Raw genomic sequence first — 17,956 nt, 5'->3', positions numbered from 1 at the left:
TGCGCCGCCGCCGCCTCCCTCTCCCGCGAAGCGGCCGCCGCCTGCAGGGCACGGAGGGCAGGTCAGCGGGGCCGTCCCCGCTCCGCTCACCTCAGCGTCGCCGGCCGGCCAGCCCGCGCTCTGCCAGGGAAGGAGCGACGCGCCCGCCTCCGCCCCGCCGCGGCCGGGAGGGCGGGGCAGCAGAGCGGAGGGAGGGGCTGCTGGGAGGGCTCCACCGCAGCCCCAGCGCTTCGGCGCCCGGCTACGCCACTGGCCGGAGCCAGGGGGACGCCCGCAGGGGGCGCTCTCCGGCCCGCCCGCTCGGGACAGGCATGCCCCGCCCACGCTCTCCCTTCGCCCCGCCCACGCCCACGCGCTGTCCCGAGAGTGACAGCCCCACTAGCACCGCCCCTCCTCCGCAGTCGGGGGAACGGCGAGGTGACGTCACTTCCGTTCCGGCGAGCGCTGCGTTGCGGTTGCTAGACAGCCGTTCCGGAAGCGGCTCGGCCCCTCCCCGCCCCGGGTGTCTCTCGGCGGCGGCGGGGCTTCTGGCTGTGAGGGGGGAGCCCAACCCAGGTGGCAGGCAGGCAGGTAGATAAATGGAGGGCGGTGCTGGCCCCTTCCCCCGCTGTGTGGTGCTGTCCCCACAACAACCCTGCGAGGTAGGCGAGGCTGAGCGGTGACGGGCCCGCCGTCCCCCAGGAACCTCGTGGCCTAGCGGGATTCGAACTCGGGACTTCCAGGCCTGAGGCGACCCAGCTGAGTAGTGAGCCTGTGGCTGCAGTGCTGGAGCTGGCGGGTCTGGGCAGGGTCTGGAACTTCCTGGGCTGCGGAGAGGCTCCTGCCACTGACTGCAGGCGATCCTGTCGTTATGCGAGCAGGTCATTAAGTGAACATCCAGTCCAGGCCACTGCCTTTGTTGTGCCTACAGACCCCCGGTGGCTGCACAGGCTGCTGGAGACGTACAGCCTCCTCCCTGCATCAAGAGCCCCCCTGCTGCCTGAATAGATGCTCCGCTGCAGGTTGCGGAAGACGAGATGGCCTCATTGAGAGCCTCTTTGTCGTGCTTTGGCTGCTGGCACATGTGCAGTCTGTTGTTAAGCAAACAGTTGTTAAGCGGCGTACTCCTGTAGTTAGAAACGAGAAGTGCAACGCTGTTGAATTTGTTTGTTTCAGGGCAATGGCGGGAAAAGTCAAGTGGGTGACGGACATCGAGAAGTCGGTGCTGATAAACAACTTTGAGAAGAGAGGCTGGGTGCAGGTGCAGGAGAGCGAGGACTGGAATTTCTACTGGTGAGCAGCATTGCCGATCTTGTTTTAAGTGTCGCTTATGGCACTTGGGGCACAATCCTCACCAGGTCTACTCAGAAGTGAGTCCTATTTTGTTCAGTGGCACTTGCTCTCAGGAAAGTGTGTTGCCTTAGTTGTGTCGACTTTGTAAAACTGGATGATAAGTTGTTAATAATAATAATAAATTTATTATAATTAATGGTATTTATTTACTGCTTTTCAACAAAAGTTCAAAAAGCGATTTACAGAGAAAAATCAAACAACTAATGGCTTCCTGTCCCAAAAGGGCTCACAATCTAAAAAGATGCAACACCAGCAGACAGCCACTAGAAAAGACACTACTGGGTTGAGGAGGGCCAGTTATTCTCCCCCTGCTAAATAAAAGAGGAGCACCACTTGAAAAAGTGCCTCTTGCCCAATTATAATTGTTCACTTTCCTTTGCAGTAGTTTTAGATTCGCACATGTTCATCCTGTTGCTGTATACTTCAAGGTATAAGATAAGTAGCTAGCTCATCAGGGTTTTGTTTGTTGGTAGTTTACATTAAATAATTTATAAAGAGTTCTAAGAAATTCCTTATCTCGTGCAAGGAAAGCGCCCTACAGGTAGACCACAGCTTCGATACAAGGACATCTGCAATAGGGATCTGAAGGCTTTAGGAGTGGACCTCAACAGGTGGGAAACCCTGGCCTCTGAGTGGCCCACTTGGAGGCAGGCAGTGCAGCATGGCCTTTCCCAGTTTGAAGAGACACTTGGCCAACAGTCTGAGGCAAAGAGGCAAAGAAGGAAGGCCCATAGCCAGGGAGACAGATCAGGGACACACTACACTTCCTCCCAGTGTGGAAGGGATTGTCACTCCCGAATTGGCCTTTTCAGCCACACTAGACGCTGTTCCAGAACCACCATCCAGAGCGTGATACCATAGTCTTCCAAGACTGAAGGTTGCCAACACATCTCTTCGGGGAGTTGGAAGTACGGGGAAAGCCCCTGCTGCTGTGGTGCCTCGTGAGCTTTCAGTGCAGAATAAGAAGTTCATTTGCTCTGGAAAAAATAGCTATGTAGATGATGCCTCTTCATTCTTGCTCTACTTGGATTTTTAAGTATAAGAATATGCTTTGGGGGGCTCATTAAAGATGTATCTAGTGTTAGGGTATTTTAGAAGTTGCAGGAACCATCCAAATAGGTTTTCTGAAAAACTAAAAGTTGCTGGAGAAGAGAGTGGTGATGGAAAGTGTGACACGTATTTGTTGTGTTGTATCTGATAGTCTTCTAATCTTAATCAAAATGACTGCTGTGTTTTTTTAAGTTATGAATTGTATCTTTGTGGAAACCCAGAACAGTTTTCTCTTTGCAGGATGAGCGTACAAACTATTCGAAATGTTTTCAGCGTGGAAACTGGCTACCGCCTCTCTGATGACCAGATTGTCAACCATTTCCCAAACCACTATGAGCTTACCAGAAAGGACTTGATGGTGAAAAATATTAAGAGGTACAGGAAAGAGTTAGAAAAAGAAGGTAGTCCTCTTGCAGAAAAAGATGAAAATGGAAAATATCTTTACTTAGGTGAGTTGAGTTAGTTGGTTAGAAAACCAAAGTAAATGCTAAATTTTTGAATTTTACAGATCAGTGGCAGGCACAGTACATTAGTCGCTCGCTCTTTTGAACCTCACTTTGTGTATTTTCACAGAACCAGTTCTTTCTCTCTCTCTGCTGAAGATATGCGATCATATAAAACAAGAACATAGACATTAAACATAAATATTTTCAAAAACCCTTTATTATATAGGAAATTGCTTCCCTGGTTTGACCTTTTGATTTGAACTAAGAAAATCTAAAATTGGGATTTTTAGGCTGCAGTTCTATACATGTTTACCTGAGAATGTGCCATTGAACACAGTGAGACCTGCTCTTGAGTAAACATGTACAGCAGCAATTTTCAATCTTTTTCATCTCATGGCACTCTGACAAGGTGCTAAAATTGTCAAGGTACACCATCAGTTTTTGAATAATTGTTAAGGCACACTGCACCGCCGGTGGGAGGCTCACATCCCCCAATAGCCTTCCGCCAAATTCCCGTGGTACACCTGCAGACCATTCAAGGTACACCAGTGTGCCATGTGGTTGAAAATCACGGATATATAGGATTGTGCTGTTAGCCAGTGTGATACACCATTGCCTTTTGAATACGCTGTGTTAATTCTGAGTTTTTCTTGGTCTTTTGTAGACTTTGTACCTGTCACCTTTATGCTCCCAGCTGATTATAATTTATTTGTTGAAGAATTTCGGAAAAATCCTTCTAGTACTTGGATTATGAAACCCTGTGGAAAAGCTCAAGGAAAAGGAATATTCCTTATCAATAAACTTTCCCAGATTAAAAAGTGGTCTCGAGACAGCAAGACATCTTCGTAAGTTTCTAAAAGAAAACCTTCCTAACATCTTAATTAGATTTGAAATAGTGTTTGTGTGTTTTTGGAATTCCATCAAAAAGGCAATTCTTACCTTCATCTTAAAGTAGTCACTGCTTTTAATGGCTGTTGTAGGTTCCAGATACACAGGCATTTTTACTTATATAAGGAACATTTTTACTAGTGGAATTTAGTAACAGAGGTTGAAAAGAATGCCTGTGCTATTAATAGTATGTTGTTCTTGTCTGCGTTCATGATATGCTCACTTTGAAGGCATTGGTTGCTATGGGAGGCACCAAAGTACAGTTAACAAAAAATATCAGGGAATTCTCTTTTTTCCAGATGCAGGCATAAGCAATGATCTTTAAATGCATTTCTCTGCATTCATGAGACCTAGAAACTTCTCACCATTTCATAAGTGCCTCATTGTCGCAAGAAGCATCTTGGAAGAGCTCCTCATTGATCATTTTTACTTTAAATGCTTTTGGTATAGAAAAGTGCAATAATGCTTTTAAACAGTTTTCCTGAATATTTGTGGTAACTTGTGTTGGCTGCTCTTGTCATTTTAGTTGCCTTCATTACTTTTCTACAGCTTGTTTTTTAAAAGAGGAAAACTAGTTTTAATGTAGCCCATTTCAAATAATAAAACGTGTATTGTCCTAGGTTTGTATCTCAGTCCTCTAAAGAAGCGTATGTTATTTCTCTGTACATCAACAATCCACTTCTGATTGGTGGGAAGAAATTTGATCTGCGCTTGTATGTATTGGTGTCTACATATCGTCCTCTGAGGTGTTACATGTACGTTTCTTTCTCCCTTTGCTTATTTTGATAAGGCCACTTTTCGTGAACATCTTTGCAAGTTTCTAAAATCTTCCTAACATCATAATTATAGTTGATGTAGTTTGTCAGCTTTTAAAATATGGGATTAAAAGTGAATAAAGAGAGGAGGGAAACCACCACTTGCGTTTCAACATGCCTTGCTTTTATTTTGTATCCTGGCAAGACGGATGCAAAGTTCCATTTGCATTTGGTGTTTGTCCTGATGGCAGTCTCAAAAACCATCCTGTCCAGAGCTATCTGACCCAACCAGCTCAGTTTCTCTCCTGGCGTTCTGGAATGCAGTCTAGTAGTCATCTTTTTATACAGATCTTTTGGTGCAACATTGAAAAACATAGGCAATACCAAAAGAATTATTACCTACTCTTCACGCAGTTTTGGCAGATTCCTTCCCACACCACATCCTAAGCCATTCCAGAGGGTCCACTCACCCTCAGGGGGCTACATCATGGAGGAGGCAGTGGGAATGTCCCATGTATAACTTTCTGCTACTTGCACTGCTCAGAATTCAACTGTTTTGAGGAAGTTGTACCTTATCAGTGAGTTGTTTCCTGTTGTAAAACCAGGAAGTAGAATCTTAACTTTATAATTGTTATACAGATTATTTTCCAGAGGGGTGGTCTGCACTTTCAGTTGCCAGGACACTTCTGAGACATTATGATGAATCTGTGTCACGTTCCCATATTGGCTCCAAAGTATTTGAAGGCTCAAGCTTGCCCACTGAATTTAGGAAGGTTGTCTCTTTCATAATTATTTAAATCTGAAATGAATGTTTAAACTGTAGTTGAATATTCATCTGTCTTTTTTGCATTTAAGGTACAAACTTGGGTTTTGTCGGTTTTGTACAGTAAAGTATACTCCAAGTACAAGTGAACTGGATAACATGTTTGTGCATCTTACAAATGTTGCCATTCAGAAACATGGGGTAAGGCAAAATATCTCACATAACATCATAGTTAATTAATTATTAACTGAATGTTGAGAATGACATATTCTTGAATCCTGTTTTCCTCTGAATTATGATTCCTTTGCTATTGTTTAGAACACTTACAGCACAATCCTCACCATGTCTACTCAAAAGTCCTATTGTGCTTATTGGGGCTTACTCCCAGGAAAGTATGTATAGGATTGCAGCCATCAGGCTCTAGGTGGTGTAAAGTACATGCAGAATGACTCTCTGGAGATGACCAAATGGGCAGGTTTTTCTTTGCATCTTTCGTTAGTATGGATCAGGGAACAGGTTTCTCCAAGTCATTCCTATGGGTTTGTGGAATCACTGATCTGTTGTGTTATTTGGCAGTGAGCGCCTGGAGATTCTGCAAAGAAAATCTATGTACACAAAAGCATAGGGAAAGGAGTAGCACCTTGCTGTAACAAAGTGTTGCCTGGCCTGGCCCTCTGCATGGCACTGCTGTTTCTTAATGAGAAACGTAAAGGATAGAACAGGCAGTTCATCAGGTTGCATTTACACAGCTTTTGGAACTAACGTTCATACGCTTAGTTGGGAGAACTACATAAGATTTTTATGTGGAGAAAAAGCAAACCAGCTGGCTCTTGGGTAGCAATGCAGTTTAGCAGTTAGATTCCTTTGATTCTCAGTGGGGTTTCAGTGAATGTAATTCCTTAAGTTCCTCATCCCCCCCCCCCGCATGGGGGAAGCCCTAGCGCCTTGAATGTTGGTCATCTCTTTCCGGCAGTGAAAGCAAAGAAGTCCTAACACTGCAGGAAAGCTAATAAACCAATACTCCAAAACAGGCTCTTTGGGTCTTGGTGGGAGATGAGTAAGTGGAGGCTTGTGTGCATTACAACTTCTGCTTTAGACAGGATGTGGCTAAATTCAATCCCCTTACAATGTCTCTAATGCACTTCTTGGAGGAAGAACATCTATAAAGTAAAAAGGGATATTGCCGCTTTAACTCCATTACAGTGAATATTGCTGAGTTTTCCTTCAGTGTTTGAAGGACATGGGGAAACCTTAGGCTGTTTTGAAAGTGATAAGAATATTCACAGATGTTAAAGATGCTATCCTTAATATTTTTCTCATTTTAAAAAGAAGTGGTAACTTCTGATTTTAGAATGATGAATTTTTCCTTTATTTTTGTGTAGGTTTATACTGCTGTACATCACAAAGACTACAGAGTGTGTTTGGTTGTTGTATCAAGGAATTTCCATTTACTAAAAGCCTGCTTTGAATTTGAGGGAGTGACCTCTTAGTTATGCCATTATTGCTTGTTGTAACCATACATTTGTAGCCAGGTGCTGTGGCCTCACAACCTCTCTCCTCTCCTTGTTTATGCACTGATTTCTTCCTCTGACTCTGTTCTGGAGATAAGTTACGATTAGTGGCAGCCTGGTCTTTTCAGTTGGAGCTTCATGACAAGTGACCAGTAGTGAACCACAAAGTGGAGAACAGAGATGGTGCATGCCTGATTGTGATGAAATAGGCAAAGTCACATTCCCAGGGGCAAACCATAGTTTAGGGTGTGACATCTGGCTATTTGGTCATTGCAAAATCTAAAGAGAGATGCTGCACTGGTAGTCATTGCTTTCTCTTTCACAGCTTTGGAAGCAATTTGTGACCTTGGGAGTACAGCTGTTGGTCATATTTTTACCACACGGTGATTCACATTTTGGCCGGACTGCCATGGACTGTAGAGTAAAACTGTACCTGGCCCATGAAGGCTGTACCTGCCTATTGGCACAGCTCTAACATATTGGTTCAGTTGCAATATATTAGCAAAGAGCTCTTGCAAAAGTATTGCAATCATTTTACGAATGAGATCAAATCTGTGCTTTGGTTTGATTGTAGGATGATTACAACCACATCCATGGTGGCAAATGGACAGTGAGCAACTTGCGCTTGTATCTTGAAAGCACTCGTGGGAAAGAGGTCACCAACAAGCTGTTCGATGAAATCCACTGGATCATTGTGCAGTCTTTGAAGGCTGTTGCCGTGAGTAGAGAGGTCATGCTGATTGTCACTCTTTGGCTGTCAGAAGCAACAAGAATGAATTGACTGTAAGGAAAGTACAAACCTGCTCTTTCTACCACCACCATCAAATACTGTTGCTGTAGTGATGCGTCTTTATCTTTTCAGCACCCTTTTAAAAATTCACAGAGTAGGCAGACTGTATGCATATTAAAAAATGAGTTTGAAGGACGCATCCCTTTTTGGTGTCCTTTGTGGTGAGGGAGTCACAACTTTGTTGCCTGTTTCCAGCAGTGACTGTATTCTTTAGCCTGGCGACGAAGTGCTCTCACCCACATAAAGTAAGAGCTGCATGGGGTCTCTAACTTTACGAGAGGTGTTGGGGGCACTTGGAATTGGCATGATTTCTCATAACTTCCAAGTGCTTCCCAAGCTCAGCATCAGTGACAAGACCAGCTCCTCTGATTCCTCCGTGGGAAGGAGAGCAGGGTTGGTGGCGACTGTGAACCTGTCCATTTCCACCTGGATTTTTGTGTGTTTGGTCTGCACCTAAGTTATGGCCCACAGCTAAATTTAATCCACCAACTGGTTTTATTATGAATTTACATCCCACTTTTCTCCCCAAAGGGCACCTGGCTTTATTGGGTCCCCAAGACCCACTATAGAAAGCAGTGCTTCATCCATTTTGTCCCTCTCGTCGGTCACACACCTTTTCTTAGCGAGTATCTCTACAGCAATCTGCTGTGACTGATAGGAGGCCAATTTTGGTTTGCTGTTGGTGGAAATAAACATTGAACAAAAGAGGCAGAAACTACAAATGCAGTTGAATGGTGTGTAGTGTCACACCATGGCTAGCACCTTAATATGAGGACTAGCCATACTTTGGGGTTTTTTTCTTGTAAATCTGTTTCTGAAAACTTTCAGTGTTGTGGTAAATAAAAGTCTAGCAATCATGATAGGTGTTTGAAATGTGTTGCAAACTGTTTAAGCAGCATAGTAATGGTACAGTTAGTAGAAGTGTGCTAGTCTTAGTATTTTTGTTCTAATGCCTACTTCCAATTCTTTCAGCCTGTAATGAATAACGATAAACACTGCTTTGAATGTTATGGATATGACATCATCATTGATGATAAACTTAAGCCGTGGCTTATTGAGGTAAACAGTTACATTGTCTTTGCAAATCATTTCTTAAAGGCAGTGCAGAAAAGCAACCTTTCATTGAGGGCTTAAAAGATTCTTTCTGGATAGGCTGGATGAAGTTGGGAAGCCAAATAGTTGTAGACAAAATTTCTGATAATGTCAAGTTTGAGGTTTCCCTCTGAAGCTGTCCTATATTGAGTTAAATAATTGGTCTGTCTAACCCAATTGGAACCCACCAATAGCTCTCTAAGGTCTTGGGCAAAGCTGTTTTCCTACTCTGCTTTTCAGGATCCTTTTAGGTAGGAATGTAACCTGAGACCTTCTGTGTACAAAGAAATGTGTGCTCCCAATGAACTATGGCTCCTCCCCTAAAGGAGGGGACTTCTGATGGGTTCTAGCATGGGAGGAGCTATAATTTCAATGTTCGAACAATGGCCCAAATCTAAAAAATGCTACTAGCTCTGAGGGTACTACGTGAAATTTGAACCCAGGACTGTTACCTCTGGAAAATCTGCTTGGAATCCATGAAAACCTGAGACATCCAGAGCCTTGCAAATTCTCCACATAAAGTAGCCCTGTGGATTAAATAAGCCGTGAGTTTGTGTGCCCAGGGTTGCAGATACTTGTTCCCAGTGCCAACACCGCTGAAATATGTGTCCTCTTGCACCGAAGAAATGCCACCAAAGAAGCAGTGCTGGATGGATGATCTTGGGACATTTGAATATCTGCAAGTATATAATACATAGGGGTCGAAAGTTTTAGCATTTTCTGCCCATCTTCATTTTTAAAAAGTATTACATAGTAGAGGCTTTCCCAATTTGTCCTTATACAGTTCCTGCTCTAATTCAGAAGCAAAATTCTGTTTACCACACTGTGTTTGTCACAATCTAGAGCAGCGTTTTTCAAAGTGTGCCAGTCCATGACACATCACCTGCTGCTCTGTGGTGTAGCTCCTGTGGCTTCTGGCTTCTCAGGGGAGGGGTTGTGGTGTATGGAGAAGTCAGAGCTATGAAGTCTCCAAAGGCTTGCCAGGGAATTTGGATGTTGTCTCTTGGGGATGGTGTACCAAGCCTTGCAGGGGGCTGTGAGACAGTGGGGCATAAGTCAAGGAAAAAGGAGAGGGGAGCGTGAGGCTTAAGATCAGCCGAGGTGCAGGGAGCAGATGGATCAGGAATGGAATCGGGAGCGATAAGGGGAGCCAGTGAAATAGGAACATAGCTGTTTGACTGTTGCATGTTTTTGACAATGAAGTATGTATGATTTTTTGAGACACTCTGTGCATGTGTGTGTATGTATATATGGTACTGGTCCCTGGCACATTAAGGGAAAAAATGCTGGTTGACCACATCAGATAGCTTGAGAAACACTGAGCTAGGGGACATGATGTGGCTGACCAGCATTTTTTTTCCATCTTCTGGGATTTGGTGCTAGAATTTTTTTGATGGAAGGCAATAGTGGGTAAGCAGGACTTGCATGCCATTGTTGTAAAAGGTCTTTTACTGAAGCTTCAAAAGCAGCTATCTTTAGAAATGTATGAAAGACTGGTTTTATGGTGGCAGCAAGAAATTGATTTAAGTGCTTCTGGGACCCTCTAGATTACAGCCAGTGTCTTTATGCTTATATTTTAAACTACTCCACTGCAACTTTCAAAAAATATCTACTACATTGTTTAAACTGTTAATGTTGGATGTAAATTTAGGTTTACTATAAAAGGCAAGCTTGCATATTTTGTTTAGGAGAGAGCAAATAATGGTGCATGGATAATCAAAATTTTATGAAGATGCATATTGATCCCAGAGTGGCTTTAGGTATGTCCAAGAGCTTGAGCCTGCCAATTTTTCCTCTGAGCAGATATTTCCCCTTCTGTATCACAGTCTGCTTTTAACTCCTGCCCTTCAGCTTGAAAAATGGTTTGCTTTGTGGTAAAGGTGGGTTACTGTTTGGGAAGTACAAATCCAAAGTCCCATGGGTGGGGGCAGATCTAATTGTACAGTTTTTTTGGACCCTGGATGATGTTCTGGACAGTGTTCCATTTATATTTTTATGCCTTCTGTAAGCCCAGAACAGAACAAGAGAATGGAGTCATTTTAGTCATGAGAGCTAAACATAAGAACAGCCCCACTGGATCAGGCCATAGGCCCATCTAGTCCAACTTCCTGTATCTCACAGCGGCCCACCAAATGCCCCAGGGAGCACACCAGGTAACAAGAGACCTGCAAGGCTTCCTGGGAATTGTAGTTAAGAACATAAGAACAGCCCCACTGGATCAAGCCATAGGCCCATCTAGTCCAACTTCCTGTATCTCACAGCGGCCCACCAAATGCCCCAGGGAACAAGAGACCTGCATCCTGGTGCCCTCCCCTGCATCTGACAACATTCTTAGCTGTGGAAGGCTTTCTATTGAATTTCTTGGTCAGCTTGGTTTTTCTGGTGGGAGGGGTCACTGGGCATCCTGCTGCACCCTGGTGAGTGTGCCACAATGCTAAGGCATTAGATGCACACTTTGTGAACCCCTGCTCTTAACCTCAGCCATGAAGCTTCCTGGATGACCTTGGGTCAGTCACTCACTCTCAGCCTCACCTACCTCACAGAATTTTTGTAAAGGGAAAAAAGGAGGGAAGCCACCAAGTACCACACCCTGAGTTCTTTGGAAGAAGTGTGGTATAAAAATGTGCACAATTGCAATTTTCATGTTGAATCCCAAGAAGCAAAGCAAGTAGTTCATTTTATCATTTTATCAAACTAAATACTGCACAAGGTATAGTTCACTGAGCATTGTTCAGAGTTGTGAAATCTTTTTTTTTCTTTAGAGTGAATGATGGATATGAACTGTCTGCCTATCTCCCTCTTTGCACCCTCCATAGGTCAATGCTTCTCCATCTCTTACTTCCAGTACCGCCAATGACCGTATCCTCAAATATAATCTTATTAATGACACGCTTAACATTGCTGTGCCTAATGGGGAAATTCCAGATTGCAAATGGAATAAATCGCCTCCAAAGGAAGCCCTTGGAAATTATGAGATCTTGTAAGTATCAAAGGGTCTACAAGCAACTGTTTGCTCCACTACAAGGGCGCATTCTTGAATTACTTCTGGGAGAGATCTGTACATGTCCTGGTCTTGCAGCTACTTGGCAGAAGCATTTGCTGCATGTAAGTGAAGTCCAGGAAAAACTGTAGCGTGTGTGTGTGTGGGGGGGTGAGTTGTTGTGTTTTGTAATGCTTTCCCAGATGACTCCTGGAACACAGAACCTTGGAATGAGAGCAGGGAGGCCAGGCCAGAACTGCTCTTACTGATATGCTGGTTTCCTATGGGTAGAAAGACTTTAATGAAGAGGTGGAGCGTTCAAGCATGGGATTCCCCATTAGGCTTCTGTAGTGGCAGAATCCAGTAAGAACTGCACCACTTGGTTTTGCTAACTGTTTTGACAGTTTTTTTGAGACAAAAATGTCTGTCTTCTAGATATGATGAAGAGATGGCACAAAGCGAAGTGCCAGATCGCGATTTGCGAAGCCGCTCTGGACAACCCATTGGGCTTAAAGGAACTCGAACCAGAGACTTTGGAAAACCTGGGCCTATGACATGGAAGTAGCTGCAGATTTAACTGACAACTGAATTTCCTCAAATTCAGAGCTCTGGTCCCTGCAGGAAGTTCTTTTGAAAGGAACATTCAGATGTTGGGTGACTGTCTTCCGTTTTGCGAAATGCTGTTACAGGGAGAGGCAGAGTTGCTCAAAGGAGATGAAATATTTTTCTGTACTGTACTGTGATGGCAAGTACAGTGGAGGCTTGTACAAAACTGAATTAGTGGTATGTAAAGACATCATTTTTATTGGTAAATAGCTGGGGTTTTACTGTAAAATTGTTATGCTGCATGTTGTACATAATATTGTGTCGTATAATTGTAATATATAGTATAATACAAATGGGATTAAACATGTGAATAAACCGTTTCCAAGACCAACTATTTTATTTAAACAAGTATTGTTTTCTCACACTGCTTCCAGTGCAACAAGAATACACATTCTGAAGCCAATACTTTTGAGGGGGTAAGATGAGTTCTTTCTTTTTTTCCAAATACTTTTTTCCCCAAATCTTCAGCGCATACTACTAAAACTATACACATTTGCCAGTTCTACAGACATACAAAAAGTAATAAAAGAGGCGTCAAATAAGAGAGGCTGTTTCAAACTAAATGCCATCGTGTTTTTTAAAATAAAGAGAATATGTTTAGGTTTAATTCCACAAATTTGAGTGTGACAATAAGAACAGTCTTTATAGGGCAAGTGCTTTAGACAGGCATGAAGGTGCATTGAAAATGCACCAAAAATAACATTTTGTGGGATGGCTGTCCATAGTTACAGTGAGCTGCCTTCTAAGCAGTGCATTTATTTGTAGATAATCTCACCTCTGCTGTGAATTTGCTAATTGACCTTTGGAAAGCCACTCCCTGCCAGCCTCAATTCCCCAGCTGCAATAATGGGATAATACTAACTTTCAAGGGGTTTTGTAAGGACATGTGAAACATGTAAGGACATGGCATTTGACCTCTCAGAAAGCACTACACAAATATAGCCAAAGAGGGGATTGTATCAAACATCTTAGGTAGAGGTGTGATTTTTTTTTTTGGTGATAATGAAACTGACAGCCCAATCCTATGCATGTCTACTCAGAAGTCAGTGTCATTTGAGTCAATGGGGCTTACTTCCAGGAAAGTGTGGATAGGATTGGGCTGTCAAACACATAACACCACTGTCTACATTTTTTTGAAAAACAACCCCCCCCCCTCCACATATCTGCAAAAATAAATACAACCATTTTCTAACATCTAATTGACTGTGTAATGGCTGTGGCTGCAACTGCTGACATCATACCACACCTACATCACCTACCTAGTACACTTGTAAACTGCTTATAATTATAATTTATAAAAATGCACCCTTAGGAAAGGAAGCACACCACTTTCTGCATTTTCCTCCTAGGGAAGAAACAAAATCTACGGAAAAATAAAAACATTTAAGAACACCTCTAACCATAGGGCTTATTCCACTGGTACCAGTAACTGTTTCTTTTGTGTTGTAGGACAAGTGGGCATAAGGGCACAATCCAAACCAACTTTCCAGCTCCAAAGTAAGGGAACAAACATTCCCTTACCCTGAGGAGGCCTCTGTGACTGCTCCCCAACTGCACGATGCACAGCTATGTCAGTGCTGGAAAATTGGTTAGGATTTGGACCTGTCTGCTGTCCCATCATCCACCGATGTTACACACTTTTCCAAAATGCATGGAAAGCACTAGGGATTACTATCTTGTATTTCAGCCCCAATAGTGGACGCCAGTTGTGGAATTGTTTTTATTACATTTTTTATCCTGCCTTTCCTCTGGGGAGGCATATGTGGCTCTCCCTTGCCCATTTTATCCTTGCAACAATCCTGTGGTGACTGGCTATGTGCTTCATCTGTGATCTTCCTGATATTAATGTTGCATTCTAACCACCAAACTACGATTACTGTCCCCATTCTATGTCCTTGATGGCTACCCTTTAGGCACATGTGCCTCATGGAAAGTAAGTCATTCATTAGAGTGGATGCTATAGCCTGCAGCCTGCTCCCATATCTGGTGTGTGTGCTTTTCCCTATAGTTAGAGCCAGAGACAGGATGGAATGAAGGCCTGATTCCATGGCTCAAATCAGGCCATTGTGTTTTTCTGCTCTGTGTATGTGTGCTACAGATCTCCCATGTGCCATAGGTTGGACCCCAACATGCTACAACCATGGTAGGTTCAATTTAGAGCGAGGATGGTGTAATGCAGTGGTTTTCAAACTCTTGGAGAGTTTGAGCCACTCTAAGTTCTTGTGGGGGCGGGAGGCAGCGGGGGTGGCTTTAGCAGGGGTGGGGCTCCACTTTCACTTTCAAAGCTGCAGGGAGCCCTGCAGAAATTGTGCAGGGCTCCCTGCACCCCCAGGACACTGCAGGAGGCTTGGGTAAGTGGACCCAAGCCCCTGCAGCCCCCTGATGGCACGATCTTGGGGATTGTGCTGCTGCCTCCTGGCTGCTCCTGCCCCTTAAGGGGGCAGAGGCCAGGGCCCTGCGAAGCCCCAGTCTGAAAAGCCCTGGTGTAATGGTTCAGGAGTTGGAATTTGGCCTGGAAGATCCAGGTTCAAATCTCAGCTCAGTCATGAAGCTTCCTAGGTGACCTTAGGCCAGTCACTCACTCTCAGCCTTGCCTATTTCACAGGATTGTTGTGAGGAAAAAAGGAGGGAGCCACCATGTACACCACCCTGAATTTCTTGGAAGAAGGGTGGTTAAAGTGTGAATAATTATGGCAAGCCTTCTAAAAGATCTCTTAAAAAGGATCTCTCCCTGAATAGTTAGACATTTCCTCTCAGTGGATACCGCCTTGGCTGGGGGAAAGTTACCCTGAAGTAGGTTTGCAGTCCAGTTGGTCTGCATGGCAGCCTGGAGATGTCATGCAGATGAGCAGCTGTTTCCTCCTGCACCTCCCAACACACTCATTGTTAGGAAATGTTAACTGGCCCAGGTCTTGGAATGAGTTGTGCTGTTGTGAACAGAAGCATTTTATCATCATAACAGATTTCTAAAGAAAATTGTCTTCAAGTCAATGAGGGCTGTAATGAAACTGTTACAGGAGTTGATCATATATTTGTGGGTGAAGTGGAGTTAGAGAAGGGTGGCTAGCCAAAATTTACTAACCTTAGTAAATTGATTCCTGTAGTGAGATTTGAACTGGGGCCTTCCCAGCTCACAGCCTTGTTGCTGTGCTTTGTTGCTTGTGACAGTACTATGAAGAACACATAGTACTATACTTAGTACATAGTAGACGGTTTAATTCATGCAGGGGACTGCTTGAGGCTAGAGAGCTTTTGAAAAAGTGGCCGTGCTGCATTTCTGTGCTCTGTGTGTGTTTGTGTGTGTGTGTGTGTGTGTGAGGGGATGCTGTTATGGCTGGCAGTGGTGCAGGATGCAGTGTATCCATATGATGTATTATGATGGATGGAGCTGAGCATTGGCAGGGTTTTCGGAATGCTGACAGAGACCAGCTGGAACATGTTGCTCAGCAAGTGAACAGCAGATGGCTAGAGCTGTTTGCAGGGCGTGAGCTCCAACAGCACAGCTAAAATTTGCCTGCTTGTGCTGACTGTCAGTCGAGAGCTGAGTGTTTCTGCGACCCAGAATGTGAGACAAACACCCATGACTCTGACACCTGTGGGTTGGGAGTGTCCTACATGCAACAGGGATGTGTGGTGGGTGCGGAGGCAGGTGAGGCAGAGCCTCCCCAAGGAAGTCCTTCGAAAAGTGCTGCAGCCAGGTGAGGCACTCACAGCCCATGTGCTCTGCTATTGCAGATTCCTTTCCGCCTGCCCCACGGCTCTGTGGAATTCCCTGCCACAGGAGATGTAGAGGACAGGGAGAGGGAGGAGGAGGAAGGTGCCTGGTGGGTGCAGCCTGCGAAGCTCCCTCGTGCACTCCACTGGCTATCCGAGCGCACTCTGTACATGCCCAGAGGCCGTCCCTTCTAGCTGACTCGATGGACCCTTGTCAGGCAGGGACACTTCTCTGGGCAGAGGCCGAGTGGGCGTGGCTAAAACGGAGCCCCGCCCTGGGGCGTGGCCACCCTCTGCCCCCGCCCCTTCCGGGCTGTCTTTTCCAACGATGAAGCGGCGCTGATTGACAAGGCGCGGGCCAATGGGAGGGCTGCCGTGAGGGAGGGAGTCGGCAAATCGGAGAGAGAGCGGCTGGCGCGGCGGCCAATGGGAGGCCGGGAGGCGGGAGTCTCAGGCGGCCTGACTGAGGAGAAGGGAGGGCGGTGAGGGGAGTCTGTGCCGCCGCCCGCTCGGTCCTTCCCGCAGAGGCTCGGCAGCGCGGGCGCTGAGGTGAGCGGGGAGCGGGGAGCGTGCGCCCTCGAGGGCTGCGCCTTCTTCTGCCAGCGGCGGTGCTGCCCGGCGGTGAGCGCTGCGGGCTGCCGGGGGGGGGGCGCGGCCCTGCCTCACAACGGCCCTGCCAGGTAGGCGGTGGCGTAGCTAGAGGGGTGGCGGAGCACTCAACCTGGTGGGGGGCAAGCGGCCCCTCCCTGCGGAGTCATTCCCGTATGGCTCTGCTATACCCCCCCCGCCGGGAATGGCTCCGTAGGGAGGGGCCGCTTGCCCCCCACCAGGCTGGGTGCTCCGTCACCCCTCTAGCTGCGCCACCGCCCACCTCGCAGGGTTGTTGTGAGGCAGGGCCCAGGCAACCTAGGAAGCTCATGACCCAGCAGGGGTTCGAACCTGGACTTCCCAGGTCTGAGTCTGGTCGCCACCAGACCCCTTCTCTGATGGCCTTCCCACCTCTCATTCCCCCTTCCTCCCAGGGCACTCAGGGCCGTGCACAGGACTCCCTCCACCTTCTTGCCCTGCCTCACAACAGCCCTGCAAGGTAGGCAGCACCAAGAGGGCGTGATTGGCCCAAGGTCACTGAGGACTGGCGCCAGCTGTGGCGGGGCCCAGGAAGCTTCATGGCTCTCCCTGCTCCGAGTCCAGCCCTTGAACCGCAACACCAGCCTGGCTCTTCTCTTGCCCTCCCCAGCAGCAGGAGGGTGTCCCCAAGGGGCACTTGTGGCGGCTGCAGCGCATGAAACACTGCACAGATGTGGTATGGGGGGCTTGAGCTCTTGGCCTGTCTAGTTCCTGCCCTTCTGCCCCACAAGATTTCCATTCTTATAAAGCTTCAGTGGCTAGTGGCTTCAGTGAGCCCCTGTGCCATGCTGGCTGTCTTTCCATTGTCAACTGCGCGTCTGCACCGCTGTGCCGGTGACCTTCTGCCTGCCTCTCTCTGGCTCTCACTTCCTCAAGGCTAGACTTGGAGCACTTTCCCCACAGTTGTCGCCTGCTTAATCTTCCCAGCAGTTCTGTGAAGTGGGTGAGAGCCAGGATGGTGTGGTGGTTCTGGAGTTGGACTTAGACCCAGAAGATGGTTCAGATCCCCACTCAGCAGCAAAGCTTCCTGGGTGACCTTGGGCCATCTTTCAACTTTACCTGCCTCGCAGGGTTGTTGTGAGAACCAAAGGAGGGAAGGAACCATGTATACCAGTGTTTCTCAAACTGTGGGTTGGGACCCACTAGGTGGGTCACAAGCCAATTTCAGGTGGGGCCCCATTCATTTCAATATTTTATTTTTAATATATTAGACTTGATGCTCCATTGGTATGTGACTGCATTTGGGGAAAAGATACAGATCTGTACTTTTCACAAGCTGCTACGTATGTTCTTTTAACAATGATAGTAAATGGGACTTACTCCTGGGTAAGTGAGGGTAGGGTTGCAGCCTAGGATTGTTCAAAATGTTCCTGCTTGATTATGTCACTTCCGGTCATGACAT

The 17,956-nt window shown here is 46.0% G+C and overlaps 2 protein-coding genes across 6 annotated transcripts in view; both read left to right on the top strand.

Moving 5' to 3' along the window:
* Positions 1-466: 466 nt before the first annotated feature.
* On the top strand, positions 467-12,532 carry TTLL1 (TTL family tubulin polyglutamylase complex subunit L1). Of its 2 annotated transcripts, XM_066633937.1 has the most exons (10): positions 467-570; positions 1,156-1,272; positions 2,623-2,831; positions 3,493-3,673; positions 4,337-4,471; positions 5,327-5,435; positions 7,320-7,463; positions 8,508-8,594; positions 11,444-11,607; positions 12,043-12,532. In XM_066633937.1, exons 2-10 carry the CDS (start codon positions 1,160-1,162, stop codon positions 12,170-12,172), a joined length of 1,272 nt encoding a protein of 423 aa, XP_066490034.1. In that variant the 5' UTR covers positions 467-570; positions 1,156-1,159; the 3' UTR covers positions 12,173-12,532. The 2 variants fall into 2 exon arrangements, with proteins under 2 accessions (XP_066490034.1, XP_066490035.1); XM_066633938.1 differs by lacking the exon at positions 467-570 and having other exon boundaries at positions 1,267-1,349.
* A 3,856-nt stretch (positions 12,533-16,388) lies between these two features.
* The window catches only part of PACSIN2 (protein kinase C and casein kinase substrate in neurons 2), a 49,355-nt gene continuing 47,787 nt past the window's right edge, over positions 16,389-17,956 (top strand). For 3 of the 4 annotated variants that reach the window (XM_066633555.1, XM_066633551.1, XM_066633552.1), the window contains exon 1: positions 16,389-16,476. The gene's annotated coding sequence lies outside the window, so the exon portion shown is untranslated. The other variant, XM_066633553.1, reaches the window with a different exon arrangement.

The sequence above is a fragment of the Tiliqua scincoides genome, chromosome 7, assembly GCF_035046505.1.
Source record: "Tiliqua scincoides isolate rTilSci1 chromosome 7, rTilSci1.hap2, whole genome shotgun sequence".
Classification (NCBI taxonomy): Eukaryota; Metazoa; Chordata; class Lepidosauria; order Squamata; family Scincidae; genus Tiliqua; species Tiliqua scincoides.
This window is presented reverse-complemented; position numbering and strand designations above follow the sequence as displayed.

What these genes read in the sequence shown, in the direction of transcription:
- TTLL1 (XM_066633937.1), top strand. Translation starts at nt 1,160, where the DNA reads ATGGCGGGAAAAGTCAAGTGGGTGACGGACATCGAGAAGTCGGTGCTG. An exon ending in CGAGACAGCAAGACATCTTC is followed by an intron (nt 3,674 to 4,336) that starts GTAAGTTTCTAA and finishes GTATTGTCCTAG; the next exon opens with GTTTGTATCTCAGTCCTCTA. An exon ending in AGTCTTTGAAGGCTGTTGCC is followed by an intron (nt 7,464 to 8,507) that starts GTGAGTAGAGAG and finishes CAATTCTTTCAG; the next exon opens with CCTGTAATGAATAACGATAA.